Source organism: Oryzias latipes, chromosome 2 (genome assembly GCF_002234675.1).
Source record: "Oryzias latipes chromosome 2, ASM223467v1".
NCBI lineage: Eukaryota > Metazoa > Chordata > Actinopteri > Beloniformes > Adrianichthyidae > Oryzias > Oryzias latipes.
In genome coordinates, this window is record NC_019860.2 from 8,331,831 (window position 1) to 8,356,264 (window position 24,434).

The following is a 24,434-nucleotide window of genomic DNA, read 5'->3' on the forward strand; positions in this document are numbered from 1 at the left end:
ACGTGTTCTCCCTACCATGACAAAGGTGGATAAAGGTAAAGATTTCATGTAATCCATGGACACCAGTGAAGATCACAAATCATTGAAGAAAAAAGGTTCAGCGCACTGTCTAGTGCAGGGATCGGCAACCCATCGTTTCGGAGCCACATTTGGCTCTTTCATCCATCTGTTGTGGCTCCCTGTGACTTTGGAAAATAATGAGTATTTTATAATAATTAAATGACGATTTATCGTATTTCGGGCAGATACTCGCTGCAGTGTTTTTTCAGGTAAATACCCTAGGGCGGTTCAGTTAATTAACTCACCTGCTCAGCGTCCTATTTAAGCCAGGTGCGCAGTTGTTCATTCTTTCTTACCTTCAGCGCTCATTCTTCGCCGGTCTCCGAGCCCGCGGGTCTCCTTCTCTTTCGGCGTCTTGCCGTGTTCCCCCGTCCTTGGGAAGGATGATCCCCATCTTTCTGATGTGGGGTTTTGGTTTCGCCGCGTCTGCTCTCCTTAATTTCTCCTCCGATCCGCGGGCGGCTGACGATCCGCGGGCGGCTGCCGGCGCACAGCGCGTTCGTTTCGCCGCGGTCGCGTGCATCTGCTGGGGGTGTGCTTTCCGCAATGTTCGGGATGTCCGTGCCCCCCGATCAGGAGTAGTCGGGTCTTCTCGTCTGCCGTGGTCGCCCCAATTATCCACGGTGAGCGTCACGCGGTACTTTTCCCATATAGTTTTCTATGGCTGCGTCTCACTTCCTGTTTACTTCGGTGACGTCACGCCCCTAAGGACCCTGGGAATTGTAGTTTTTTTTTTCCGGGTCCTTCATGATGCACTTCTGATTCTTTTTCTGCTGCGTAGTTCTGCGTCGTCCGGTTGTTTTATTTTATTTTTTTTTTTTCAGGGGTTGTGGGGTCCTTTCTGTGGTTGTGAAGGCTGGCAGGCCTCGTTTGGACAGGTTTCTCATGCTGGCTGAATTTATCGTGGCTTTTAGCATTTGTTTTCTATTGCTGTTTTGTTCTTTGGGAGCTGTGTGTAAATCTTGATTGTCTTTAATTTGATGCTGGCTTTATTATTATGGCGGTTCTTCTGTTTGTTTTCTTCGTTGTTGTAGCTGCTGGTTAGTCGGAATGTGAATCAGTGTCTCTTGGACCCGTCTCTGCTCTATGGACATTTTCCCTTATGATTGGTCTCTCTTATGCAGCGTCTATGGCTCATTTTATTCACTCTGCGATCCTCATTCATTGCCCCCGCACGTTCTGCTCCACCTGTTTTTCCCCGCTCTGTGTACCCCAGTGGGTCATGCCCTGGCTTCAGGGACTTGCGTCGGCCGCATTAGTGAGTGTGTCAGTCTCGTCGCGGCCTCGTTTTCTCGGCTGGACAGTTAATTTGTTATTCTCTCTCTAGTTTGGTTGGAGGTTTGTGGGGGCTATGTGATGGATTCTTCCGGGGCATCGTTTTCAAGCTGCCACTAAGGGTGGCCCCTAGGAAGTGTTCAGGTTGATGTGACTTGATCTGGACCTGCTAGCGCCTCGCAGTTAATCTTCTGGGCATCAGTGGCCTGGTTCCCCATGCGCCTTCAGGATTGGTATATATTTTCTTCAGCTCCCCATGCTGTCTCCACGAATTTCCTCCGAACGCGATGTAAGGCTGAGGATGACTGTCACTGATGGTCTCACTGTTCTGCCTCTATGCCTCTCAGTGGCGTCTCTTGGCCTTCAGTTGGCGCTCGAGGTGTTTGTCGGTTTACCTTTCCATTGTCGTGGCAGTCCTCATAAAATCGACTTTGTCGCCCTGTACTGGATATTTGTAGGCGATGGGTGCCCTTCATTTTGCATGTTATTGATTATTTCTTGGTGGCCAACTTTACTCTGTATCCCTGGTCTTTTGAATCTCTGTGAAAAAACTTTATTTCAAAATTGGGTTTCCACGTTATCTATAATGTATGGTCCTCCACCCGTCCGGATTTATTTTTCTTCTGTAGATTTGGGTGGTTCATTGATGCTTGTCTCTCCCCATTATGTCATCTCTAGCTTGTGCAGCATGTCGTTTCTTCGAATTTTGGTTGGATATGATTCGTCAATGATTGGGCCACCTGACGTTTGCTGTAGCTTTGGTCCTATGGTCATCCGTTCATCTTGTGTTCTTGTTCTGGGTAGTTCGATCCTGGGCCGCGTGTTCCTGTTCTGGATTTTCGTGTTTTGCGTTTGATCTTTCCCTCTCTATGCCTGAAGTGGTTTTGTGATACCTGTTGTGTCTTCAGGCTCCCTCCACTTGTTCTCCTGAGTCTGCGCCTTCTGGTTTGGGGGAAAAGGATTTAAGAAGAGTGGTTTGTGTTTGTCCGGCCGCCGGAATCTACAGCTCTGTTGGTTTTTAAGGGTTGTCCGGTTATTTCATCCTTGGAGATTATATTAAAGCTGATTCAATATTGAATGATAGTATTGTCATCGGTTGACTTGGTTAATGTTTAAATAACACCTTGAGCAACTTCTACCCTGACCGTAGGAAATATATCACTTGCGCTCTCAAGCTTAGTTCAAGAGTTAAATCTTGTGTCCACAAGTCAGTCTTCCATCTGCCTTGTTTAAGCAGATGACACTCTGCTAGATGCATCCCCATTTAGAGGCTTGTTATACTCCGCCTCTAAATGCTTAAGGTTCAGTCTAGCAAAAAAATACTATCAAAACCTATGATCCCTCATGGCTCTCAAGTTCTCTTTTGCAGTATCCAGACGCCATTGGCTAATTAAAAAATTTGAGAATCACTAATATCAAATCAAAGCATCAAATCCAGCCGAGCTGTAATCCTTTGCTACGTGGGATGTTGACCTTCCTCATCTACAAATCTCCTTGGCTACTCTTCCCATCACCTGCTCCTCGATGGCCTCCTGAAGGTGCGTCCCTCTGAAACTGTCAAAGGTTACTTTTCTCATCATTGGAGTATATAAAAATTGGTGTTAAGATTTCGTGCAGGTTATATATTTCACTATCATTTCACTGTTGGAATTTGTGATTATGGGGGTTTCTAGGGTGCGATAAATCCACAATGGGTCTTTACCTTTACTATCTACTAAATTTCACTTTCTCAGATTTGTTGTTTCTTTTTAAAAGCACTGTTATTTAATTTATCTCAATCATTTTTGAAACTGATCAGTTTCTGGGTTATTTATATATTCTTGTCAAGACTAATACTGCTTTGTTTTTATCTATGCATCGCATCCTGAGCCTGCGAACCCCTACGCCCCGATCAGCTTCTCCGTTTCCAGGAAATGATGTCACCCATGCATTCCTTGATCTGGTGCTGCAACGATGACTGCTCGACGTACCTATTGCTGCACTGAAAGTGACGGGGCGTTGGACCTCCTCTGCATTCCAATGACACTTCTGACTGAATTAATTAATCAATGTCAACCGCAGAATGAATGTAAATTCTTCGATTATAGATGTTAAAAGAAAATTATAGCCAGGTGGAAGCCTCAAAAAATTTAGGTTGCTCTAAGTTGTATCATAGTTTGCGCGGTGCTCGGATCTGGTTCTTAAGCTCATTTGTTTGTAGTATGCCAATGAAGCATAGTAAATATGGGCGTTGAACTCGTTCTTAATATTGGGATGGAACCTCATTTATATGGATGTTCCTTGAGCGCTTATAATTGGTATGCCAAATGGAGAAAATTATGGCTATTAAGCTCGTTCGTGGTACTGTCGTTGGGAGCTTCGAAATAACGGATGTTACTGAAGCGCGTGTATATATAGTTGCCAAAATGGTAGAGTTTATGGTCATCAAACTTGTTCTTAGTTTAATAGAAGTTTGAATAATGGCTGTTAAGCATGTCATACGCCATCGGAAGCTTTGGATTGGATGTTAAGTTAGTGTATCATACGGGTTGTTTGGCGGTTTAAATTATAGTTTAGCACAGCGTTTTGCGGAAGTGAGCTTACGTTCTAAGATCAGTTTATGTTGGCTCCCCTTTTATTTCTTTCCCTCTCTCTTTCAGATAGTATGTTCCTCTAGTGGTTTCCACGAACAGGAGCGACCCTACGGTCAATGGTGCCGGGTCACACATAGCAGATCCACTAGATAGCATGTCCCCTTCGTGGCGCTGTACTCGAACGGGGCGGCCCAACGGTCAATGGTGCCGGGTCACACATAGCAGATCCACTAGATAGCATGTCCCCTTCGTGGCGCTGTACTCGAACGGGGGCGGCCCAACGGTCAATGGTGCCGGGTCACACATAGCAAATCCACTAGATAGCATGTTCCCTTCGTGGCGCTGTACTCGAATGGGGGCGGCCCAACGGTCAATGGTGCCGGGTCACACATAGTAGATCCACTAGTTAGCATGTTCCCTTCGTGGCGCTGTACTCGAATGGGGGCGGCCCAAACGGTCAATGGTGCCGGGTCACACATAGCAGATCCACTAGATAGCATGTTCCCTTCGTGGCGCTGTACTCGAATGGGGGCGGCCCAAACGGTCAATGGTGCCGGGTCACACATAGCAGATCCACTAGATAGCATGTTCCCTTCGTGGCGCTGTACTCGAACGGGGGCGGCCCAAACGGTCAATGGTGCCGGGTCACACATAGCAGTCATACTGGGAAATGAAATGAAAATGGAATACTGCCGAAAACACACCCCATTTTATTACACACTGATTTTACATTCACATTTTCTCTTCTTCTGGATGATTTTAGTGTTGGGGGTTTTGTTACCCGAAAGTTTTATGGAATTTTATGGAAGTTTTATGGAATTGAACGGAGCCTTATGCCAAACGGAAATATGTGAATGCCAACTTAAAGAATGTGGAAAAATGTCAAATAAATATTTCTTACTGCAAGAGTTGTCTGACTGAAATGACGATTTATCGTATTTCGGGCAGATACTCGCTGCAGTGTTTTTTCAGGTAAATACCCTAGGGCGGTTCAGTTAATTAACTCACCTGCTCAGCGTCCTATTTAAGCCAGGTGCGCAGTTGTTCATTCTTTCTTACCTTCAGCGCTCATTCTTCGCCCCACCCTCCTCCCCGGCTTCCACCTGTGGGCTCCGTAAAGGGGGGTTTTGTTACCCGAAAGTTTTATGGAATTTTATGGAAGTTTTATGGAATTGAACGGAGCCTTATGCCAAACGGAAATATGTGAATGCCAACTTAAAGAATGTGGAAAAATGTCAAATAAATATTTCTTACTGCAAGAGTTGTCTGACTGAAATTTTATTTTAGTTTGTTCATTTTTCATGGCATTTCAAGGCATTCATGGCATTACGTGCGCGAGCCACGTAAAAAACAGATTCGTAATGAGCTCGTATTTATCGGGCGAGAACTGCAGAGCTGATAGCAGGGAGAGGCACGCGGGGCGGCTTCAATAAACACTCCGATCTTCTGCCGGGAACTTGACGTGCCTCCGGGCAGAGACCAACCAACTCGCTGATGACAGACTGAGAGTTCGCGCCAGTGTTGCCAGATAGAGTCACAGTTTTCCAGCCCAAAAGTCATCTGAAAACCGCCAGACCCAGCCAAAAACTGCCCAACACAAGTTTTGATTATGTTTTTTTCCCGTACTGGACTGATAAAATGAAAAAAATTTCTAAATAAAAGATAGTTCAGACTAATAATAAAATGAGTACAATATTGAATATTTCTTCAGCGGAGCGCCTACTTCCATTCATTTTCTTAACCCGCTCCATCCCCGCCATAACCCTGCTCTTTCATCCTTGTGCTGCGCTGGAGCGCCCCGACTACCGTATTTTGCGCTCTCTGTGTCGGACACACTGAAGAGCGCGGGGGAAACAACTCTCAGCTGCAGAGGATGTGAACAGGTGAACAGGTAGAGAGGAAAAGCAGGTAGAGAGGCGGAGGAGGGGCTTTGGCTTCAAACTCTGTCAGAGAGATGCAAACACGAGCGTCAGATTGAGACGCAGCTTTCCCTGCGGGAGTTAAAGCAGAGACTTTCTCTGGGATGATTTTATGAACTCAAACATGGAAACATGATTACCAAGTAGAACTCTTCAAAACAATAAACCTGATCTCTCCACATTCTCAGTGTCTACCATGCATTGATAAACACATCGCTCCATGCAGCCATCAGACCAGAACCTGTAGCTCCTCCCACACGTGGCCGCGGTATCATCCTTTAAAGAACACAACGTGCATTTGCAGCGATGTATGCTTCAGACGATGTCCGATTGGCCAATCTACATGTCAATCAAGTCCCTTACTTCTCAGTGAGGATTTTGATTGGCTGGTGGATTTTAAAGAAGTACTTTCTTTTTTTTTTAATCTTTTCTGGCCCGCGATCTACACTCATGTCATTGAAGGTCGACCGGTAGATCGCGATCGACGTAATGAGCACCTTTGAATAATATATACATGCATAATATATATAATGATGTCAAAACGGGTTGTGGCTCCGGGTGCTTTCTTTTTTATTAGGGGCGGTCCCAAATGGCTCCTTGAGTAAAAAAGGTTGCCGACCCCTGGTCTAGTGGGTCTAGATGACCCAACTCCCAACGTTCAAGTGGCTAGGATAGCACAAGGGATAATCCTGCTTCGTGATCATTATCAGGAACATCAACAAGCAATTCAAGCGTCGCCCAGGCGACAGAAAGGTCAGCCGCAAAATGTGTCACTCTCAAAACCACAGAATGAAATAACACAATAGTGGCAGACAGCCATTGAAACAGCCACCACAGCTCTGACACACAGGCCACATCCTTACAACGAGATCAAGTTTAGTAGAAAAATAGGCAACAGGTCTGAGTTTGTCAGCGTCATTCTTCATTTTTTTCAATCCCAATAAATGGACTGGCGATCAGCCCTAGTAAACATTTCAAAACTTCTTCACATTTCATATTAACATTTGGCAGAACAGAAAGAAAATGTTGGTTTAATCTGATCTTGCTTGATTATCATTCAACAAACTGATCTTCTAACTTCAGCCGCTACGATGCCAAAAACATCAACAGCTGAGGAGTCATAAACGTGTTCTGCAACTTATGGATTCTCTGCTCGCTTTTCTCACTAACGCATATGTTCTATTCACAGACACTCATTTCACCCCACCTGTCATCAGCAACACTTTCAAAATCACAGGATCTTTTTTTACAAAATTTTCATCATTTTTCATGTCAGATTCTCCACCTGACACAGACTGTGACCCTTCCTGGAATCAAACCCTCAACCTGCCTATAGTCTGAAAAGTGAAAACCCATTGTCCACAGTCAGAGAATAGCTGGAGAAAGGTGAGGGCCTTTACTTCCTATTTGACTACATGTCCTCCTTCTATGGAGTCCTATACTGTTCATAATTAAATAAATAAATATTTAATTAAATAAATAAATGTGGCCTCATGAAAATACACAATCAACCAATAAATCTCTTATAAATATATAAAAAGATCATGACATTGTGAAAAACCTGCACACTGATTTTATATAAGCCATTATATTATTCAATATATTTCATTTTGCTTTAAAAACCTGTTCATTATTTTGAAACAGCATTTTAAAATATTCATTTTTAATCATTTGGAATATTATTATAATTCTGTCTTTTTTCAGAAGCTCATATTTCAAAATCAATATTTTCCAAAGTAGCTTTGTTTTTATTTCATGTTGCTGTTTTTCACAATGGCGTATTTATTTCATGAAGAGCTTTTTCAGGAGAATGAGTCTATCTGTCAATCAAACCAGACAAGGCGGAGACACTTTTGTGATTGGCTATTCCTTTACTCAGACATGAGCAGCAGCACCCTGACTATATCGATCGAAGATGCTTCACCAAACGTGATGGCGCAATGCACACTCCTAAACACTAGGGGGAGTATGCACCTCAACACATCCACAGTGTTACACGAAATTGGGCAGTTTTTGTTCTAAATTTGCGGATAAAAGTGGCTTTGGGCGAGTGTGCATAATCCAGGTGGTTTTGTGGTCGGTTCGGCAATTTTCATCTTCTCATTAACATCTAGTAGTGGTCTAAGTTAGGCTGGGTGGTTGTTGGAGTTCCACAAAACTTCTATGAACTGGAGTTCCATGAACGCAACATGCCGCGTGTGGGATGGGCTACCAGCTAATGTTTTTAGCCTGATAGCCACATGGAGCGGTTGCCCGCGCTTATCTCAGTAAAAATGTTGGATGCACAATGTACATGGAGTGTTAAGAGATCAGGTTTATTTATTTTGAATAGTTTCACATGATAACAATGTTTCCATGTTTGAGTTCATGAGATCATCCTAGAGAGTCTCTGCTTCAGCTCCTGCAGTCAAACTACGTCTTACGTGTAAATCAGAGCGCCCAGGCAGCGCGAGAGTGAGTGTGTGAGCGCAAGTTAAGGGTCTGTTGCCCTGTCCCCCGGAAAAGTAATAATAAAAAAAGGTTTCCTCCAAAGTGCAGATCCTGATTCTTGGAGTAAACCCTGGCTGCAGAATTGCTCAATCAATCCCGGATCTCCGCTGCGTTTTCCGACCACGGTCAGAAACGTCATCGCAGGAAAGGTTCAACATTTTGAAGGGAGGGAAAAATAAAATCAGAGGACCTGATTATAATCATTGTTTCATTGAAAATAGAAAAATATAAGGTTCAGGAGGCCCGAGCAGGCTTGTTCCGCTTTTCGCAGCTGCCTGGTCTGACTCTGTCGGTCCGCCGGCTCGCCGGATGTGAGCTCTGAGTGAATGTCGTAAGAATGAGGAGTGTTTCAACGGGGGACTTATAGACGTGGACGACCGGAGCTCCTCTGTGGTTTGGTCCACACAAACCCTCAAACTACAAAAACAGAGTTGTCCGTCTTTGCCGCAGCAGACAGATAGTTTGTCTCTATTTGATCTCCAATGTCAGCAAGGCCACGCGGATATCACTGAAATATGTCATCTCTCTGACTGGCACACCGCTGAGCGGGTATCGAGGAATAAGAGTCGATTTCCATGGATAAGCCAATGAGCGTTTAGATCCCGCCCACTTTCACTGATTGACAGATAGACCCATTCTCCTGAAAAAGCTCTTCATGAAATAAATAAGCCATTGTGAAAAACAGCAACATGAAATAAAAACAAAGCTAATTTGGAAAATATTGATTTTGAAATACGAGCTTCTGAAAAAAGACAGAATTATAATAATATCCCACATGATTAAAAATGAATATTTTAAAATGCTGTTTTGAAATAATGAACAGGTTTTTAAAGCAAAATGAAATATATTGAATAATATAATGGCTTATATAAAATCAGTGTGCAGGTTTTTCACAATTTCATGATCTTTTTATATATTTATGAGAGATTTATTGGTTGATTGAGTATTTTCATGAGGCCACATTTATTTATTTAATTAAATATTTATTTATTTAATTATGAACAGTATAGGACTCCATATCCTTCAAGATGTGCATCGACTTCCCTCATCTGCCATCTCGTGATGTAGCTGAAGGGAGGGGCCTGACTATTTCCTGGAAAAAGCTTGTCTTGTAAATGAGACTGATCATCAGTCGGACTTAGAGAAACAGAGAGTTTGTTTAGGTGCAGCTCAGTAAAATGTCTGGCAGTAAAGCAGAGACATTTTTTTCTTTCCAGGTTTGTTAGAATCAGAACTTTAAATTCAGAAGATCCAGTAATGTAGGCGAGTCAGAGCAGGCAGTTTGTTTCAACTCTGCAGAGAGTTTTGTGCTCGTCTGTCTTCCTCATTGTCTGGATTCCTTTGCTGAAGATTAACTGACAGGTTGTTGCATCACAGCCGACATGTTGAAGTTTGTTGCAGGAGCTCTGATCCCTTAGTGGTCATGGTGGTCGTCTCTTCAAAGCAGAACAGTTTCTGTCAGACTGGGAGCAGAAATGTTAATTTTAGTTCAAACAGATCATCAGCTTTTATGAATTTACCTGCAAACACCAACATTGTTCTGATTTTATGGAGCATTCCTGGTTGTCCATGAAATTTCCCGTCTTTTCTGAACACTTTGTTGACTTAAAGCTCTGCTCTGACCTCTGACCCTTTACTGCTGACAGAAGCATATCTGCCACATCAACAGGACATTCAGACTGTAAGGAAACAGAGTCTGAGCCAAAGCTGAGCCTGAGAGCAGCTCTGACTGAAAGAATGTGGATGTGGATCTTCCAGATCAGGGGTATCGACACTTCTTTGGCACCTGAGCTACTTTTGAGATAACAAGATCCAAAAGATCTACCTCTCTTTCTCCCTCCTTCTATCTATCTATCTATCTATCTATCTATCTATCTATCTATCTATCTATCTATCTATCTATCTATCTATCTATCTATCTATCTATCTATCTATCTATCTATCTATCTATCTATCTATCTATCTATCTATCTATCTATCTATCTATCTATCTATCTATCTATCTATCTATCGTTTTTTCAGGATTAAAATACTGTTTGATGAACATAGTACTATAATCTATTAGAACATAACATTGTTTATGTACTAATAATTCTAAATCTTTACACTAAAACTACACAAATCTATGTGAGCAGAAACTTTTGTATTAACAGATGAGGCGTTTTATTAGAAAAACAGACAGCAGGGACTATTGAATTTTATGCTCTGCTGTAAACTGGATCCATCGGGCAGGACCTGCAGAAGCACACGGGGTGATCCAGGCCTCAATAAACGCTCCAGTGGACCAGATTGGTCTTCTGTCCGGGACTTAACTGCCGTGGGGCAAGTAGTGACTTTCTGATGACAGACAGAATTTGTGCTCAGTGTATTTAAACACACATATGCAGTGACGTTTGTATCAGAGGATGTTCAAGTGGCCGTTCTGCATGTCAATCAAGTCACGTACTTCTCTGTGAGGATTTTGATTATCTGAGAGATATTTTAGAAACATATTTTTTATTTTTTTTGATTATTTATCTTTGCTGGCCTGTAATCTACCCTCATGTCGTTGAGGTTCAAGCGGTTGACCACGATCAACGTAATGAGCACCCCTGGTCCAGATGATCTTTGGGCCTTTTTCTCTGCCGTTGAAAGAGGAGCAGCTTTAGTTTGGCAAAATGTTCTGCAGCAGAACCACATTCCGGAAGGACGTCTTTGTTCGTCAGTAACAGGGTGTGTTTCAACGGCTGCAGATTCTTCACAAGATCAAGATTTCCTGCACTGTCAGCTGCACTATCTTTGCAGCTGACAGTGTAGCTTCAGGACTCATGAGGAGGAGCACATGCACGGCTCTGATGCTGCTGAACGTCTGACTGAGATGATCCACATTCAGAAGAGAGTTTCAGAGTGAAAGACGTGTGGAAGAAGAGAATCCTGAAGGTTTCTGTGCAGACATGAACTCAGTCAGAGAGCGTCTGAATGTTGGAGGATCCAGAAGAAACCAGGAGCTCATGAAGGTGGTTCTGTTGGAGCAGAGAGCAGAACTCTGATCCCAGTTTCAGGAACAATGCAGGCTCATGTTCTGGACTGAAGAGTTCTCCTGAAATGTTCTGTTCAGACTTCTTCAGGATCACATCTGTGTGTGAATGTGGAGGTTTGTCTGAACCAAGCTGCAGCTCACTTTGAAGCTCCTTCTGGCTCACACAGCAACAATGACAAAGACTGAAGCTGCTGTGCTGCCCTCTAGTGGCAAACATGGGATCTGCAGCACACATTTCTGCATTTCTGCCTGATCAGCATGAAGAATTAGGACATTAGGTGTTTAACACAGTTTAGAGACAAGAAATATAGCAGCTACATGAAAAAGAAAGAGCTCAGTCGTGACTTTGAACATGAAGAACATCTAAAGATTGTTGTTGACTGAAAATGAAAAATCTTTATGTTTCTGCTTTGATTCTAAACCACAGTTTAGTCAATGAAGTAGAAGCAATTTCTGTTAAAAAATGTTTCTACTGAAAATGAAACGTTTGCTTGAATGTCCAGACTAGAGTAGAAGAAAATCCCAACAGATCAACTTTATTCTCCAGACTCACTAAAGCAGTTGTTGACAAACTTTTGATCATTAAGTCAGAAACTTCCTGGTTTGCTTGGAAAGACTAACCAGACAGAAAGTTGATCTTTCACTAACAAATCCCTCCTTTATCTTCAGCCTTCACCCTCATACTAAAAATTCTATTGGAGCAGATGCCAAACCACTGAAATAGATCAGTGAAAGCTGATTGGCTGTTGTGCATTAAGGTAAAAATGTGTCTAAATGGTCGAGCTGGTAGAATTGATGTGAGAACTTGGAATACAGAATGTGAGAACTTGCACACCAAAAATCTGCATCTGTGTGTAAAAATCTTCTGCTGTGAACTGACAAATTTCCATTTGCATGTGTTCATTTAGAGTTACAACGTCAAATTTGTGATTACAACTGCTCAAATGTGCTTCTGCGTGTGCTCCAATCTGCTGGATAAAATCACAAGTGCGCTACAACTGCGCTCTGAATTCTGACACATTCCTTGCAAGAAACTGTGTCCAATAATGAACCTAGGGGGGAGGGAGGGTTAGTGGATGGGGGAGTCAACCAATCAGAGGGCAGGACTCATGACAAGTTCATGCATATATACGAAATGAAATAAATTAATAATCAAAGAGCATATAAACATGATGGAATCCCTGATCACCTACACAAAACCCTCTCATTTACTCATTAAAATCGATTTAAAACTATACGTAAGGTTAATCACTGGTTGCATTCTTACAAATTTAAATCAGTTTTTATTTGCATAAAATGGCAAAACTTTAAAATAGAGCTAAAACTAAACTTAAAAATGTTGTGTTTTTACATCAAAATTGGGGCGTTGCCTTTTAATTAAAAGCTTTAAAAGGGTCCTCCTTTGTGTGTTTCAACAGCTAAAAGTAGTGTTTGACCCCCTCTTCAGCCATTTATGGGAAGGTAGGGTTTGATGTCCCGTCCATCCATCATATCAACATGAACATACCTGAAAACTGACTTTATTACTTAAATCCACACTTACTTAAAACCACAGCTGATTCCTCATGACAATGTCAGAAGAAACACAAACGTCAGCTGACAGGAAGGATTACATCAAAAACTACGGTAAGTATATGCTGACAAAGTTCAGAGAATCTCTCAATACGAGAAGTTAGAAGCAGAAGATTCCCCAACCCTCCAAGTTAGAATGACAAGATGGTCTGCAGTTCTCCATCAGTCCACCGGGGGAGCTGCAGCACAATAACTGTCCACTTGATGCTGAGAGAGACAGTGGAGCTGATCTCAGATCAGTTCCTGCTGCAGCTCTGACATTCATCTCCACTTCCTCTGATTCCTCCATCACTCTGCTCTCCACCTCCCAGGAACACCGTCCAGTGATAACGCCTCCCCTAAATCATTTTAAAAGAGAAAAGAGCTGCACCCTTCCACCTGTGAGATTTGTTAAAAGAAGTGATGAGGGAGCAGCAGAAAGAGCAGCAGGAGCTTCAGTCCTGTTCAGAGCAGCAGCTTCCTGTCATCTTCACCTGTTGGAGCTTCTGCTGCTCTGATTGGCTGACTGTTGTCCTTAAGCCTGTCATCATTCTCCTCAGAGCTTCACTGAGAAGCTGCAGCTTCACAGGAAACTCTGCATCTTTGCTCTCAGACTAACTTTAGGACCAAACATCTGGAAGCAGCTGGACTGACTCCAACCCTCTACTGACCTCAGAGTCTGCAGTTTGGAGTTTGGACTCTCCACCAGATCCTGGAGCTGCTGAACATCTGAAGACTGAAGGTTGTTGTCTGTCAGGTCCAGTTCTGTCAGGTGGGACGGGTTGGACTTCAGAGCTGAGACCAAAGCAGCACAGCTGGTCTTTGACACAATGCAGATCCTCAACCTGAATTCAGCACAAAGTCTGAAAATCTCTTGGATCTTTATGTAACTGCAAAGTGAACCAGGCTCTTCTTGCTGTATGCTCTGCAAACTGATTTTTTGTTAACAACCTCATACATTTTATTATTGAACTAAATACAGGAACTCGCACTAAGTTTGATTGACAGATCTTTTGGCCCTCCCATTACAATTTGATTGGTTGGATTGGCAGATCAATCCAACCAATGGATTGTGTGCATCTTCTTGTGCCGAAGATGCACACACATAAAGATGCTCACACAAAGAGACAGAGAGACCGTGGCGTGGTGTATGTCAACATGCTTCTTAATTTTTGGATGTTGGAGAAACTAGCAAGTCTTTTCAGAGTCAGAGGGCTAAAGTCCGGGTCAAGTCACAAATTTTTGCGGTTGAAGTCCAAGTCGAGTCTAAAGTCGTAAAATTCATGAGTCTGACTTGAGTCCAAGTCATGTCGCTTGAAGCCATACATCTGAATAATGGCCACAGAAACAAACTGTTGTTTCACTAACAATGAAGAATAAATCTTATTGATTCTTGAAATCTTGAAAAAAATTGTTTTGCTTTTTTTAAACAGGGAAGTTGGACTTTGGTCAGTAACAATCCAATCCAAATTGTGTCATGATTCATTTCCACCCTGCTTTTTTTTCTAATCTAATTTTCCTCACCTGTGCTGGGTGATTATACTAATTTTTCATTGTTCAACAGTATTTAAGATTTTCAGTTTCACTTCTACACTTTGAGTTCATTGAGTCAGTTTACAGTCCAGCAATTCCTAGTTTATGTCTTCCAGCGTTTCATACTCACGATTTTTGTTCTGGTTCTGGATTTCCTCGCCTCATTACACCACGTATAGGTCCCTCCTCCACGACGTTCCTCACTGGTCAGGGGATTTCCAGCCCCACCTTTTGACTGTTTAGGAATTCCCTGCTGATCCAGAGATGTCATCTGCTCTGTGCTGTGCCTCGCCTAATTATTCATCAGCCTCAAGGAAATCCTCAGCACTCACCTGTGCATGTGGCATCAAAACTAACTTCCTCCAAACTCACAATAAACACAATAACTTTGTCCTGCCTGCGTTTCTGCTTTGGTTTTCCTTCCAAACTCCTAACAAATGGCACTACAGTAAAAGGGGGCAGGCAACAGACTGGCGATTTGTTCACGTTGTACCTCGTCTTTGCCCAATAGTATCTGGGTTGGAAGCAGCAATCCTGTGACAGTGAAAGAGTCAGTGGCTTCTGAAGATGAATAGATAGATGTAAAATTGCAGTGTTTATTTTATATTTAAGATATGTTTAAAAAATTATCTAATGGACAACTATAAATATGCAAAAGGCTAGATGTCTACAGGCAGATGTGTAGGAGACCTATATATGCAGAACTCTATTGGTAGACATCTGAGTAAAAAAGACAGAGATGTCTGTGATGTCCAGTACACATCTGCAATTGATGTATATTAGTTATCCAACAGACATCTAATGTCCAACGGAAATAAACTACCCAAATGGCATGCCGCAAGGCATGATGGGATGTCGACACACTTAGCTGTGGGAAACGTCATCAGCCTGAGATCTACACAGCAGTGTGCACACTACCTCTATGAATCCATGTCTACCAAATACATAATGTATATCTATGATGTAAACATTGAAATAACCAATATTTGGATATCTAATAGATATGTCCGCACTAGTGGGAGCCTTCAACCTGAAGTTGGTCAGCATGCAGCAAAAGAACATCAGTCTCATGTTTGTAGTTTAGTGTCAACACAACTTTGTCATCATATTGACCTGAACACAACTGAACCACACAATCTGTGTGGTTGTCTGGAGAGTCCAGACCCAGTCTGCAGTCTGGACTCTCCAGACAACCACACAGATTAAGAAATCCTGAATCCTGCAGGTTCCTGTTCCAGCTCAGGTCCAGTTCTGTCAGATTGGATGGGTTATTCTTCAGAGCTGAGACCAGAACTTCACAGCTCATCTCTGATAAGTCGCTGTCCTTTAACCTGAAAGCAGATAGAAACGTGTGTGAAGTGGGTAAGATGTGTTCAGGTGTTCAATGTGCATCTCAGCATCTCTGTGTATGAATGTGTGTGAAAAAAGTCCAAATGCAGAGTTCTGATGGTTCTGCTGTCAGTAAAGACTGTAAAGTGGGCTCTTCTAAACTCAACTCCACTGCCAGAAATGACTTCCGGACTTCAGCTGACTCCAACATGAAGCTGACTTTTCAAGTTAAACGCTGTCAGAGAAATGTCTCAGACACAAGAACTGTGATGTAGTGGATAATGTTGTTTTATCAAGGAAAGTATAGAAAAGCTCGCTTCTAGCATTGTCTGTTTTTGTAGACTGTATAGAGTTGGATAGTTCCTTCCACTTTGTGTATCATCGAGCTAAAAAGTTTAACTGTGATCTCTTATTGCTTAGTGCAAGAACCACCAGTTAAAGTTCACTGATGGAAGCCCAGAGCAAGAGGCCTTTAAGATCTTGACAAAAGTGCTCAGGTAAAAAGATGGCATTGAGTTAACCTCTCTTTAGCCCAGATTGAAGACTTTGATTGAAGCAACCACCGACAACCAGTGCAGAGATCTGAACAATGACGTGACCTTAGATGAAATCAAACAGACAGCAGGTTTTGGATGATCTGTAGATGCCTGATTGTGGTAGCTTGTTGCAGGAATCAAACTCAGAGATGAAAAGTGTCTGAATAAAGAGATGGGTGAACAAACAGTGGGATCTGAGCTCTCTGCTATAGAATGAATGGACCTATATCTGTGAACCTATTAATTTAAAGGTCAAAAATTCTTTTTCATTCTTTCACTGTGACTGTTGTGTTTGTGGAAAGGTTCCAACACTTACTGCTGCACACATGAAGCTTGAGATCTCTTGAGATCTCTCTTACCAAGCAGCCATCTCTAAACCGCCAGCACTAGAAGACACCAAAAGATGTAACCCTCTTGTATAGATACCTCTCCGGGGACCTCTGAGGCTCTGCGTTGTGTTTGTGATGTTATGATAAAAGGAAGTGTCGCACGGAGAACACAAGCATCAGAAACAACAGTTGGTTCAAAGATTACAGTCGAGGCGAGGACCAGGTAGAACAAAGCAGGTATTTATTTTGTTTCCAGAAGCACTCAGGTTCACAAATATCCAGCCCTCCAGTAATGCTCAGCCGCAACCTTGTAGCTGTTTTGCTTTAGTACAACACTGACAATAACAAACTGAGCAGCATCATACAGAAGATTCTACATTAATAAATCAAAAAAATATTAAATGCAACTTAAAATGGCTCTTAGTTTACCCAATTCCCACTAAAATTGTACTAAACACACCATTAAACATTTGCGTATCTTCAAAGGTTTTGTCTCAAATATAAAAAGGGCCAAACTGCGCTACAATATCAAATCATTCAAAGTCTTAAAAAGAAAAAAAAAGAATTTCTGCACATTCAATAATCAATAATGTGCCTTCCTCTAATAAAGTTACTCTATCAATGTGGCAACTTCAGGTTGCTTTGGAGTTCATTAGAACATTGGGGGTTGACCCCTGGAGTTTTTAAACTTCAAAAACGTGTTTTAAATTATTCACATTTTTGAAGGCTTCTCTCCTTTGTGAGTGCTCATGTGTTTTTGGAGATTGGATATTTGATTAAAACTTTTGTTACATTCTTTACAAAAGAAAGGCTTTTCTCCTGTGTGAGTTCTCATGTGTGTTTTGAGATTTGATATTTGATTAAAAGATTTATTACATTTTTCACAAGAAAAGGGCTTTTCATCTGTGTGGGTTCTCATGTGTTTTTGGAGATTAGATATTTGATTAAAACTTCTTTTACATTTTTCACAAGAAAAGGGCTTTTCTCCTGTGTGGGTTATCATGTGTTTTTGAAGATTAGATATTTGATTAAAACTTCTTTTACATTCTTTACAAGAAAAGGGCTTTTCTCCTGTGTGAGTTCTCATGTGTTTTTGGAGATTAGATATTTGATTAAAACTTTTGTTGCATTCTTTACAAGTAAAAGGCCTTTCTCCTGTGTGTGTTCTCATGTGTGTTATGAGATTAGATATTTGATTAAAGCTTTTTTTACATTCTTCACATGAAAAAGGCTGTTCTCGTGTGTGAGTTCTCATGTGTATTCTAAGACCAGATATTTGATTAAAACTTGTATTACATTCTTTACAAGTGAAGGGCTTCTCGCCTGTGTGAGTTCTCATGTGTGTTTTGAGATTAGATTTCCGAGTAAAACTTTTTTCACATTCTGTACAAGGAAATCGCTTATCTTCTGCATGGATTCTTATGTGTATTTCGAACAGAGATATGTTACAAAAGCTTTTACCACATTCTTTGCAGATATAACATTTTTCATCAGATCCAGTTCCCATATAGTCAGACGGATTACTAGTTATTCTGGAGTTTTTGCCAGACCTGATAGAGGAAAGTCTCTCTTCTTTTGGAGATCGTTTACGTTTCTTAACCAAGGCTGATTTGTTAGGATTTATTCTAACATCAAAGTCACACTGACTTTCTGACATGTGAGAGCTGTCCGCACTTTGGACATGACTTCTGTCTCTTCTCTTCCTCTGATCTCTGTTCTGTGGGTCTGTCTCTTCATCTGTAGTTGATGTTGATTCTTCGTGTTGGTTTACTTCTTCATCCTGACAATCAGTTAGTTCACTGTCCTCCTCTTCCTCATAAGTAGGAATCTCCATTAAGGTATCAGTCTCCTGCTTCAGATCAAGCTCCTCATACTGACCGATGAAGGGTTCCTCTGGCTCCTCTTTCATCTCTGAAGGTTCTTGTTCCTCTGGCTCCTCTTTCATCTCTGAAGGTTCTTGTTCCTCTGGCTCCTCTTTATAATGTAGAGGTTCTGGTTCCTCCTGCTCTTCATAATGTGGAGGTTCTCGATCATCCTGTTCCACTCTGAAGTTCCTTTGCAGGTTGCAGAGATCCTCCTCTTTAATCACCCAATGCTTGGGGAGGACTGAGGAAACACAAGAAGAGGTCCTTTTATATGTTATGATGACTTGGTTTATTGTTATGCACCAATAAAAATTGAATAGTTTCAGTCAGAATGTGCATAATTCAAATTTTGATTATTTTAATTTAAAGAATGTAATTCCTTAGTTTTAAAACCAAATCAAATAAACACTTTTAAAAAGATTACTCACAACCTGTGACTGCTTATTTACTTCAGGAGCCCCTGAAGGACCATTGTAATGCAAACTAACTTGTAAGACCATCTATAAAGTGCTTTTTTGTTTAATAAGTTGCTTCTTTTTTATTTTTTTAGCACAGCAGCACATGATGACCTTGTTCAAATTTCCCGCCCCTTTCACTTAAAGCGGCTGGGGGACAAACTGTTAATCAAATGTTTAAGTTTGGGCCAGCGGGCACCACATACTTTACTAAGGCATCTGATTGCTGAGTTTATTACTTATGTAACTGCCAAAAAGGAAAAAAAATAAACAATGAAAAAAAAATAAACGGACTAATAGAATGACTGTGTAGTAGCAGTCTGCCATTTTATTGAGGTCTACTGGAGTTTGGCTTCTTGGTATGGAAGCGATTGTATAGCATAAATAAAAAAAAGAAAAGATGCTTTTTCATTTTCAAAATGAAGCTGCATTTTTTGACTCAAAATTAAAAAGCAATCCACCAAAATGCTTTTTTCATTTCCTTCCTCAACACAGCTTATTCTGTCACTTAATAAAAAATTAAAATGAAAATGGTATTTGACATTTCATTTTCAAAATGTTCTCTGCTAAACATGTAGCAAAATTCATTTAGAAATGTCTAATTTGACAATTAAGAGGGATTAATAGAAATGCTTTTTAATTTTCAAAATGTAACTGCTTTAAATGACTCAAAATTAAAATGAAAAAGCAATATTTCAAAATGCTTTTTCATTTTATACTTAACGCTTATGTGTGTCATGAATAAAATGAAAATGCAGAGGGGAGGGGATTGCATTTGCATTTTCAACAGAATACAACAATGTTTTGTGTCTTTTCAACTGCAAGTTACAGAAGAGACTCTTCCAGGACAGGCTGTTGGTGGACTGCATTTTTGCATTTTCAAGATAAAACCGTTGAAGTGAACATACTGATGGCATGGAGCTGAAGCTCAGTCATACTGACCTTCTGACATGTGAGAGCTCTCCACACTTTGGACTCTTCTCTTCCTCTGATCTCTGTTTTGTGTGTCTGTCTCTTCATCTGTAGTTGATGTTGAATCTTCATCTTGGTTTACTTCTTGTTGGCTTCCTTCTTCACACTCACCATCAGTTACATTAAAGCTCTGCTGGTTGTTTAGATCTGCTTCACTGTTCTTATCCTCCTCATAAGTAGGAATCTCCATCAAGGTATCAGTCTCCTGCTTCAGATCCAGCTGACCTTCATCCTGAATGATGAAGAATTCTTCTGGTTCTGGTTCATCTGGTTCCTCTTTGATCTGTGGAGGTTCTGGATCATGCAGTTCCACTCTAATCTGTTCTGGTTCCTCCTGCTCCACGCTCAAGTTCCTCTGCTGGTTGCAGAGATCTTCCTCTTCTGTCATCCAATGCTGGGGGAGGGCTGCAGGAACCAAACACAACAAGGAGACCTTTATACAATTACAGGATTTTGGGTTTTGTCAAGCACCAATAAACTCAGTGATCATTTAAGAAAATACCTGAGAAGTATGGAAGCCCAGAAGGGACAAATTAGAAATACATATATTGAAAATATGATCACAAGTGTCATTAAATAGGTCAATATGTAATTAAAATTCCATGTTAAATGAATTACATAGGTTACATGTATAAGTTATTCTAATATTATTTATTCTATTCTACTTCTCCATTTGACACTGACACAGTTTAAAGGCTTGAAACTTTGTTCTTCTATTTTGTTCTTCTGGTTCTAGAGAAGGAAAGTCCTAATTTCACTGGTGACAGAAACAAACACACAGTAGTGTCTGATTAGGCCACGTCAATGAACACTCATTGGATCATGTGGGACACACTTTACTGGCATCTGCACTTATGGCGCACAGTCGAGACTTGAAGACCATTGGGTGTAGTTCCACCAGCACAAGCAGCTGTTCCAGATGCCACTTTTGTACTTTGGAATCTGTACACAAGTGGCATCTGGACATTTGTGGACAGATGTACACAACCGGACACTCTGGACAGTCCACCTGACAGGCTGTAGGTAATGACAAAGTCCTGAGTGTTTCCTCTGTTGTGAGCAGCTGAGAGACATTTTTGAAATCTGTGCTCAGAAAATTGAAAAACTCAAGAGTCTCTGTTTTTTGGAAGAATTGTTTTTTCCACCTTTTATTTTAAAGCACTATAGAAATAAAGTGCTAAAGAATCTAAATTGAACAAAGTAAAAGAAAAAAACAGCACTTTATTTCCTACATTATACTTCTTATGGTTATCTTGTTATCTTATTGGTTGAGGCACATCCATTCTTTTTTTCTTATACTGAAAAAGGTTTGTTGTAAAAAAAAGACAATGTTGAATGTTCCCTTTAGGCTATTAGGAACATGTATATTGTAATTTACCAAAATAAAAGCACTATGAATTTGTTTGAGTAAAAGCAACTTGTATATTAAATACTTTTGTGGTGCTTTACCAAAGTGATCATTAAATAAAGTAAACGTTACTATTTTATTACAATGTGAGGCATATTAACATTAAGATGAGTTTTTTTTCCAAGTCATACTTCTTCCACTTTCGGCTTCTCCCATCAGGGGTCGCCACAGCGAACAAGTCGCATGGTAAATTTGGCAATGTTTTACGCCGGATGCCCTTCCTGACGCAACCTTCTCAAACCGGGCTTGGAACTGGCAGAGGTAGAGGAGGGAACATGGAGCAGCCCGGAGTCGAACCCTGGTTTCACGGATGGAAGGCGCCGCAAACCAGCACGAGCTAAACTGGCTCCCTTTTTTCCAAGTCATACTACCACGTACAAATTCGCAATACGTATCGCATCATGGGACGCGTATCAGGATTATATGGTATCGTCGTGCCGATACACACCCCTAGCAGATTCTAGCAGAGATACGAGCAGCATTTGAGATCGAGAAGTCTAGAATTGCTATAGCTTCAACAGGTATGTCTGCTAGAGGTACACACATGAAACACGTGACTCAAGTGTTATCAAAGATAAGTGCAAGAAATTGAATACAAAAAATGAGTACAGCTACCAGCCCTGTAAAGAAAATAATCATATATTAACAGGCTGAATGTTCATATTGACCCTCAATAATAATAAATTAAACATATAATGTAAATGAATTAAAATACAACATTGTGCAAATCCATGATTTTAAAAGATAAACCCCCCTTTAATAGTGATTGCCTAATTTTAGGTCTATTTAGCCATTTTATTTGTTTATTTGGTCTGACATAAAAGATCTATAATTTCTCAATTCATTATCAAATTGTGTCTCTGGGCCTTCAGAAAACTGTGAGCCTCAAAAAGCAAAGGTTTCTCTCCTTTGCTGAAGTGAACATACCTATAGAGTGAAGCTGAAGCTGTGGTTTCCACGCTATGTCCAGCAGTCTGCGCTGACGACAGAGCTCCTGCTCGTACTGGACGATGGTTCCTTCACAGAGTCTGAAGATTTCTTCAGCAGCAGCAGCTAGTCGCTCGCTGATCAACTCTCTCAGAGACTGAAGGGAAGACATGGTTCCTGCTCCGATCTTCAGCTCCAACTCCCACAAACACCGCGGTCCTCTTCACTGCAGCTCCGATCAGCTGCTAGTCTCAATCACAGCAATCCACGTTGTCTTTTGGTTCAACACTTCTTCACTCATTTACGAGACTTTGGAAAATGCTGAGAGTTCCCACACGAACCACGTATCGTCATTTCTGTCCAAAAACCTCACAAACTTCCCAACAAAACTTCCCACCGTCGTCTTGATACAAGCTAGCGCTACTAGCCTTCTAACAAGCTAAAGCTGCTAGCGCCTCGTGCTCCTTACTTCCGGGTCACTGTTGGAACTTCTTTCAAAACAAGAAATATATAGCCAGAGGAGACACGCCCGCTTGGGAAGCCTGGCCAATAGTGGCGGAGGGCGACGCCATCTTGGTGAGGTCATTGGCGTCCACATGAGAATGCTTTCTGTAGACTTATCTGGCATCAAAGTAGCTTTAATGAAAATTTTACATATATATATATATATATATATATATATATATATATATATATATATATATATATATATATATATATATATATATATATATATATATATATATAAAAATGTAAAGGATTGAAATCCTAACTAATAGGGGTACAAATATTAAGCTTGCTCTGGTCGACTAACAGTATTGCAGGTCCCTGCCCACACCTGTCAGTCCCTTTAACTCCTGTGCCTTCGTTTGGAAGGTGTGTGTTCTGTCACCCTGGCCTAACTCTAAAACCTTTTGGTAGTGAATGGGTGTAGTAAGACAGGCTTTAGAACTTGATCCCTGTCAGTCAGCTGAAGCGTCGTTCTGCAATGCACTTGAAGCTCACTTGCACAGATCCTGCCTTTACAACAACCAGCCAGAGTGATGGAGTGCCCCTAACCCAGAACAATCTTCAAAAATTAAAATATATATATATGTAGAGTATATATATATATATATATGTAGACTATATATAAATATATATATATATATACGTTCCAAAAATTACCCGTGATAAGCAAAATCCGTGAAGTAGAAACCTTTATTTTTTTCTTACAATTATTATCCAATTAAATACTCTATTATACATTGAAAAGAAAGAACATACCATTTTACAGGCTCAACTATTTGTTTCACAAATTAATGTACTTTAGAATCGTTTTTTTTCAACAAATAACTTCTGTACTGTCAAATAATAATTTAAATCATTGATGTGAACAGAAGGCTTCAAATTGCGGAGATTAGCTCGCCCACCGCGACCCGAGTAATTGGATTAAACGGAAGAAAATTTAAAATTGTTATGAAAAAAATACAAAGTACAGTCAGACAAATAGTAACTCAGGTGTATTTCACTGCTCTACAGACTGAGCCGCTGCATCCTGACTCCGCTCTGCAGTGTTTTCTTCTTTTGAAGCCCGCGGTGCACGTGTGTTTGTTCGGGGGAAGAGCATAGTGATACGCAGTTGTTGTCACTCTTTTTACTATGGGTTTTAGAGAAACTCAAAATTGCAAGAGAATTTGCACATACGTAATGTAAATTTGGCAAGCTGTTTTACGTACCTGTTCACTTTAAACTGCAACATTATTGATGCACAGGTAGAGAAGAAGCGGAGTGACTTTTTAGCCAATCAGAATGCAGAACACAATGCAAGATGCAAATCCGTGAAGTAGCGAAACCGTGAAAAGTAAACCGCGTTACAGCAAGGGATCACTGTACCTGAGATTACATCTTCAGTGATGTCATCAACATCTTGGGATGTGGATGCTGCTCCACCTCCAATGCCCAATTACCTTTTGATTGTTCCTGCATAGCCTCATCCGTGCTCCAGTTCCTGACCGTTTACCTCGCCTTTGCTCCCGCTCCTACACCTGGCTGTTAATCCTGCCTCTGGCTCGTCTCTGCTCTGTACCTGACCGAGTACCTTGTCTATGATTCTGCTCCTACACCTGGCTGTGGTTCCTGTCTCCGGCTCGACTCGCGCCTTTGACTGTCCTCCCAACCACAGCTGGATGAAGCTCGTCTGCTGGACTTTTA

The 24,434-nt window shown here is 41.2% G+C and overlaps 3 protein-coding genes across 6 annotated transcripts in view; 1 reads left to right on the forward strand and 2 right to left on the reverse strand.

The window, feature by feature from the left end:
* The window catches only part of LOC110013798 (gastrula zinc finger protein XlCGF28.1), a 989,290-nt gene that overhangs the window by 268,308 nt on the left and 696,548 nt on the right, over positions 1-24,434 (reverse strand). The gene's annotated exons all lie outside the window — the stretch shown is intronic.
* The window catches only part of LOC101169839 (NLR family CARD domain-containing protein 3), a 1,010,604-nt gene that overhangs the window by 137,013 nt on the left and 849,157 nt on the right, over positions 1-24,434 (forward strand). The window lies entirely within an intron of this gene.
* Positions 16,834-22,730, reverse strand: LOC101166607 (zinc finger protein 436). The gene is made up of 3 exons (XM_020709677.2): positions 22,242-22,730; positions 19,877-20,311; positions 16,834-18,720 (listed from the first exon to the last, which is right to left on the reverse strand). The coding sequence occupies exons 1-3, from the start codon at positions 22,411-22,413 to the stop codon at positions 17,327-17,329; spliced, it is 2,001 nt and encodes a 666-aa protein (XP_020565336.1). The 5' UTR covers positions 22,414-22,730; the 3' UTR covers positions 16,834-17,326.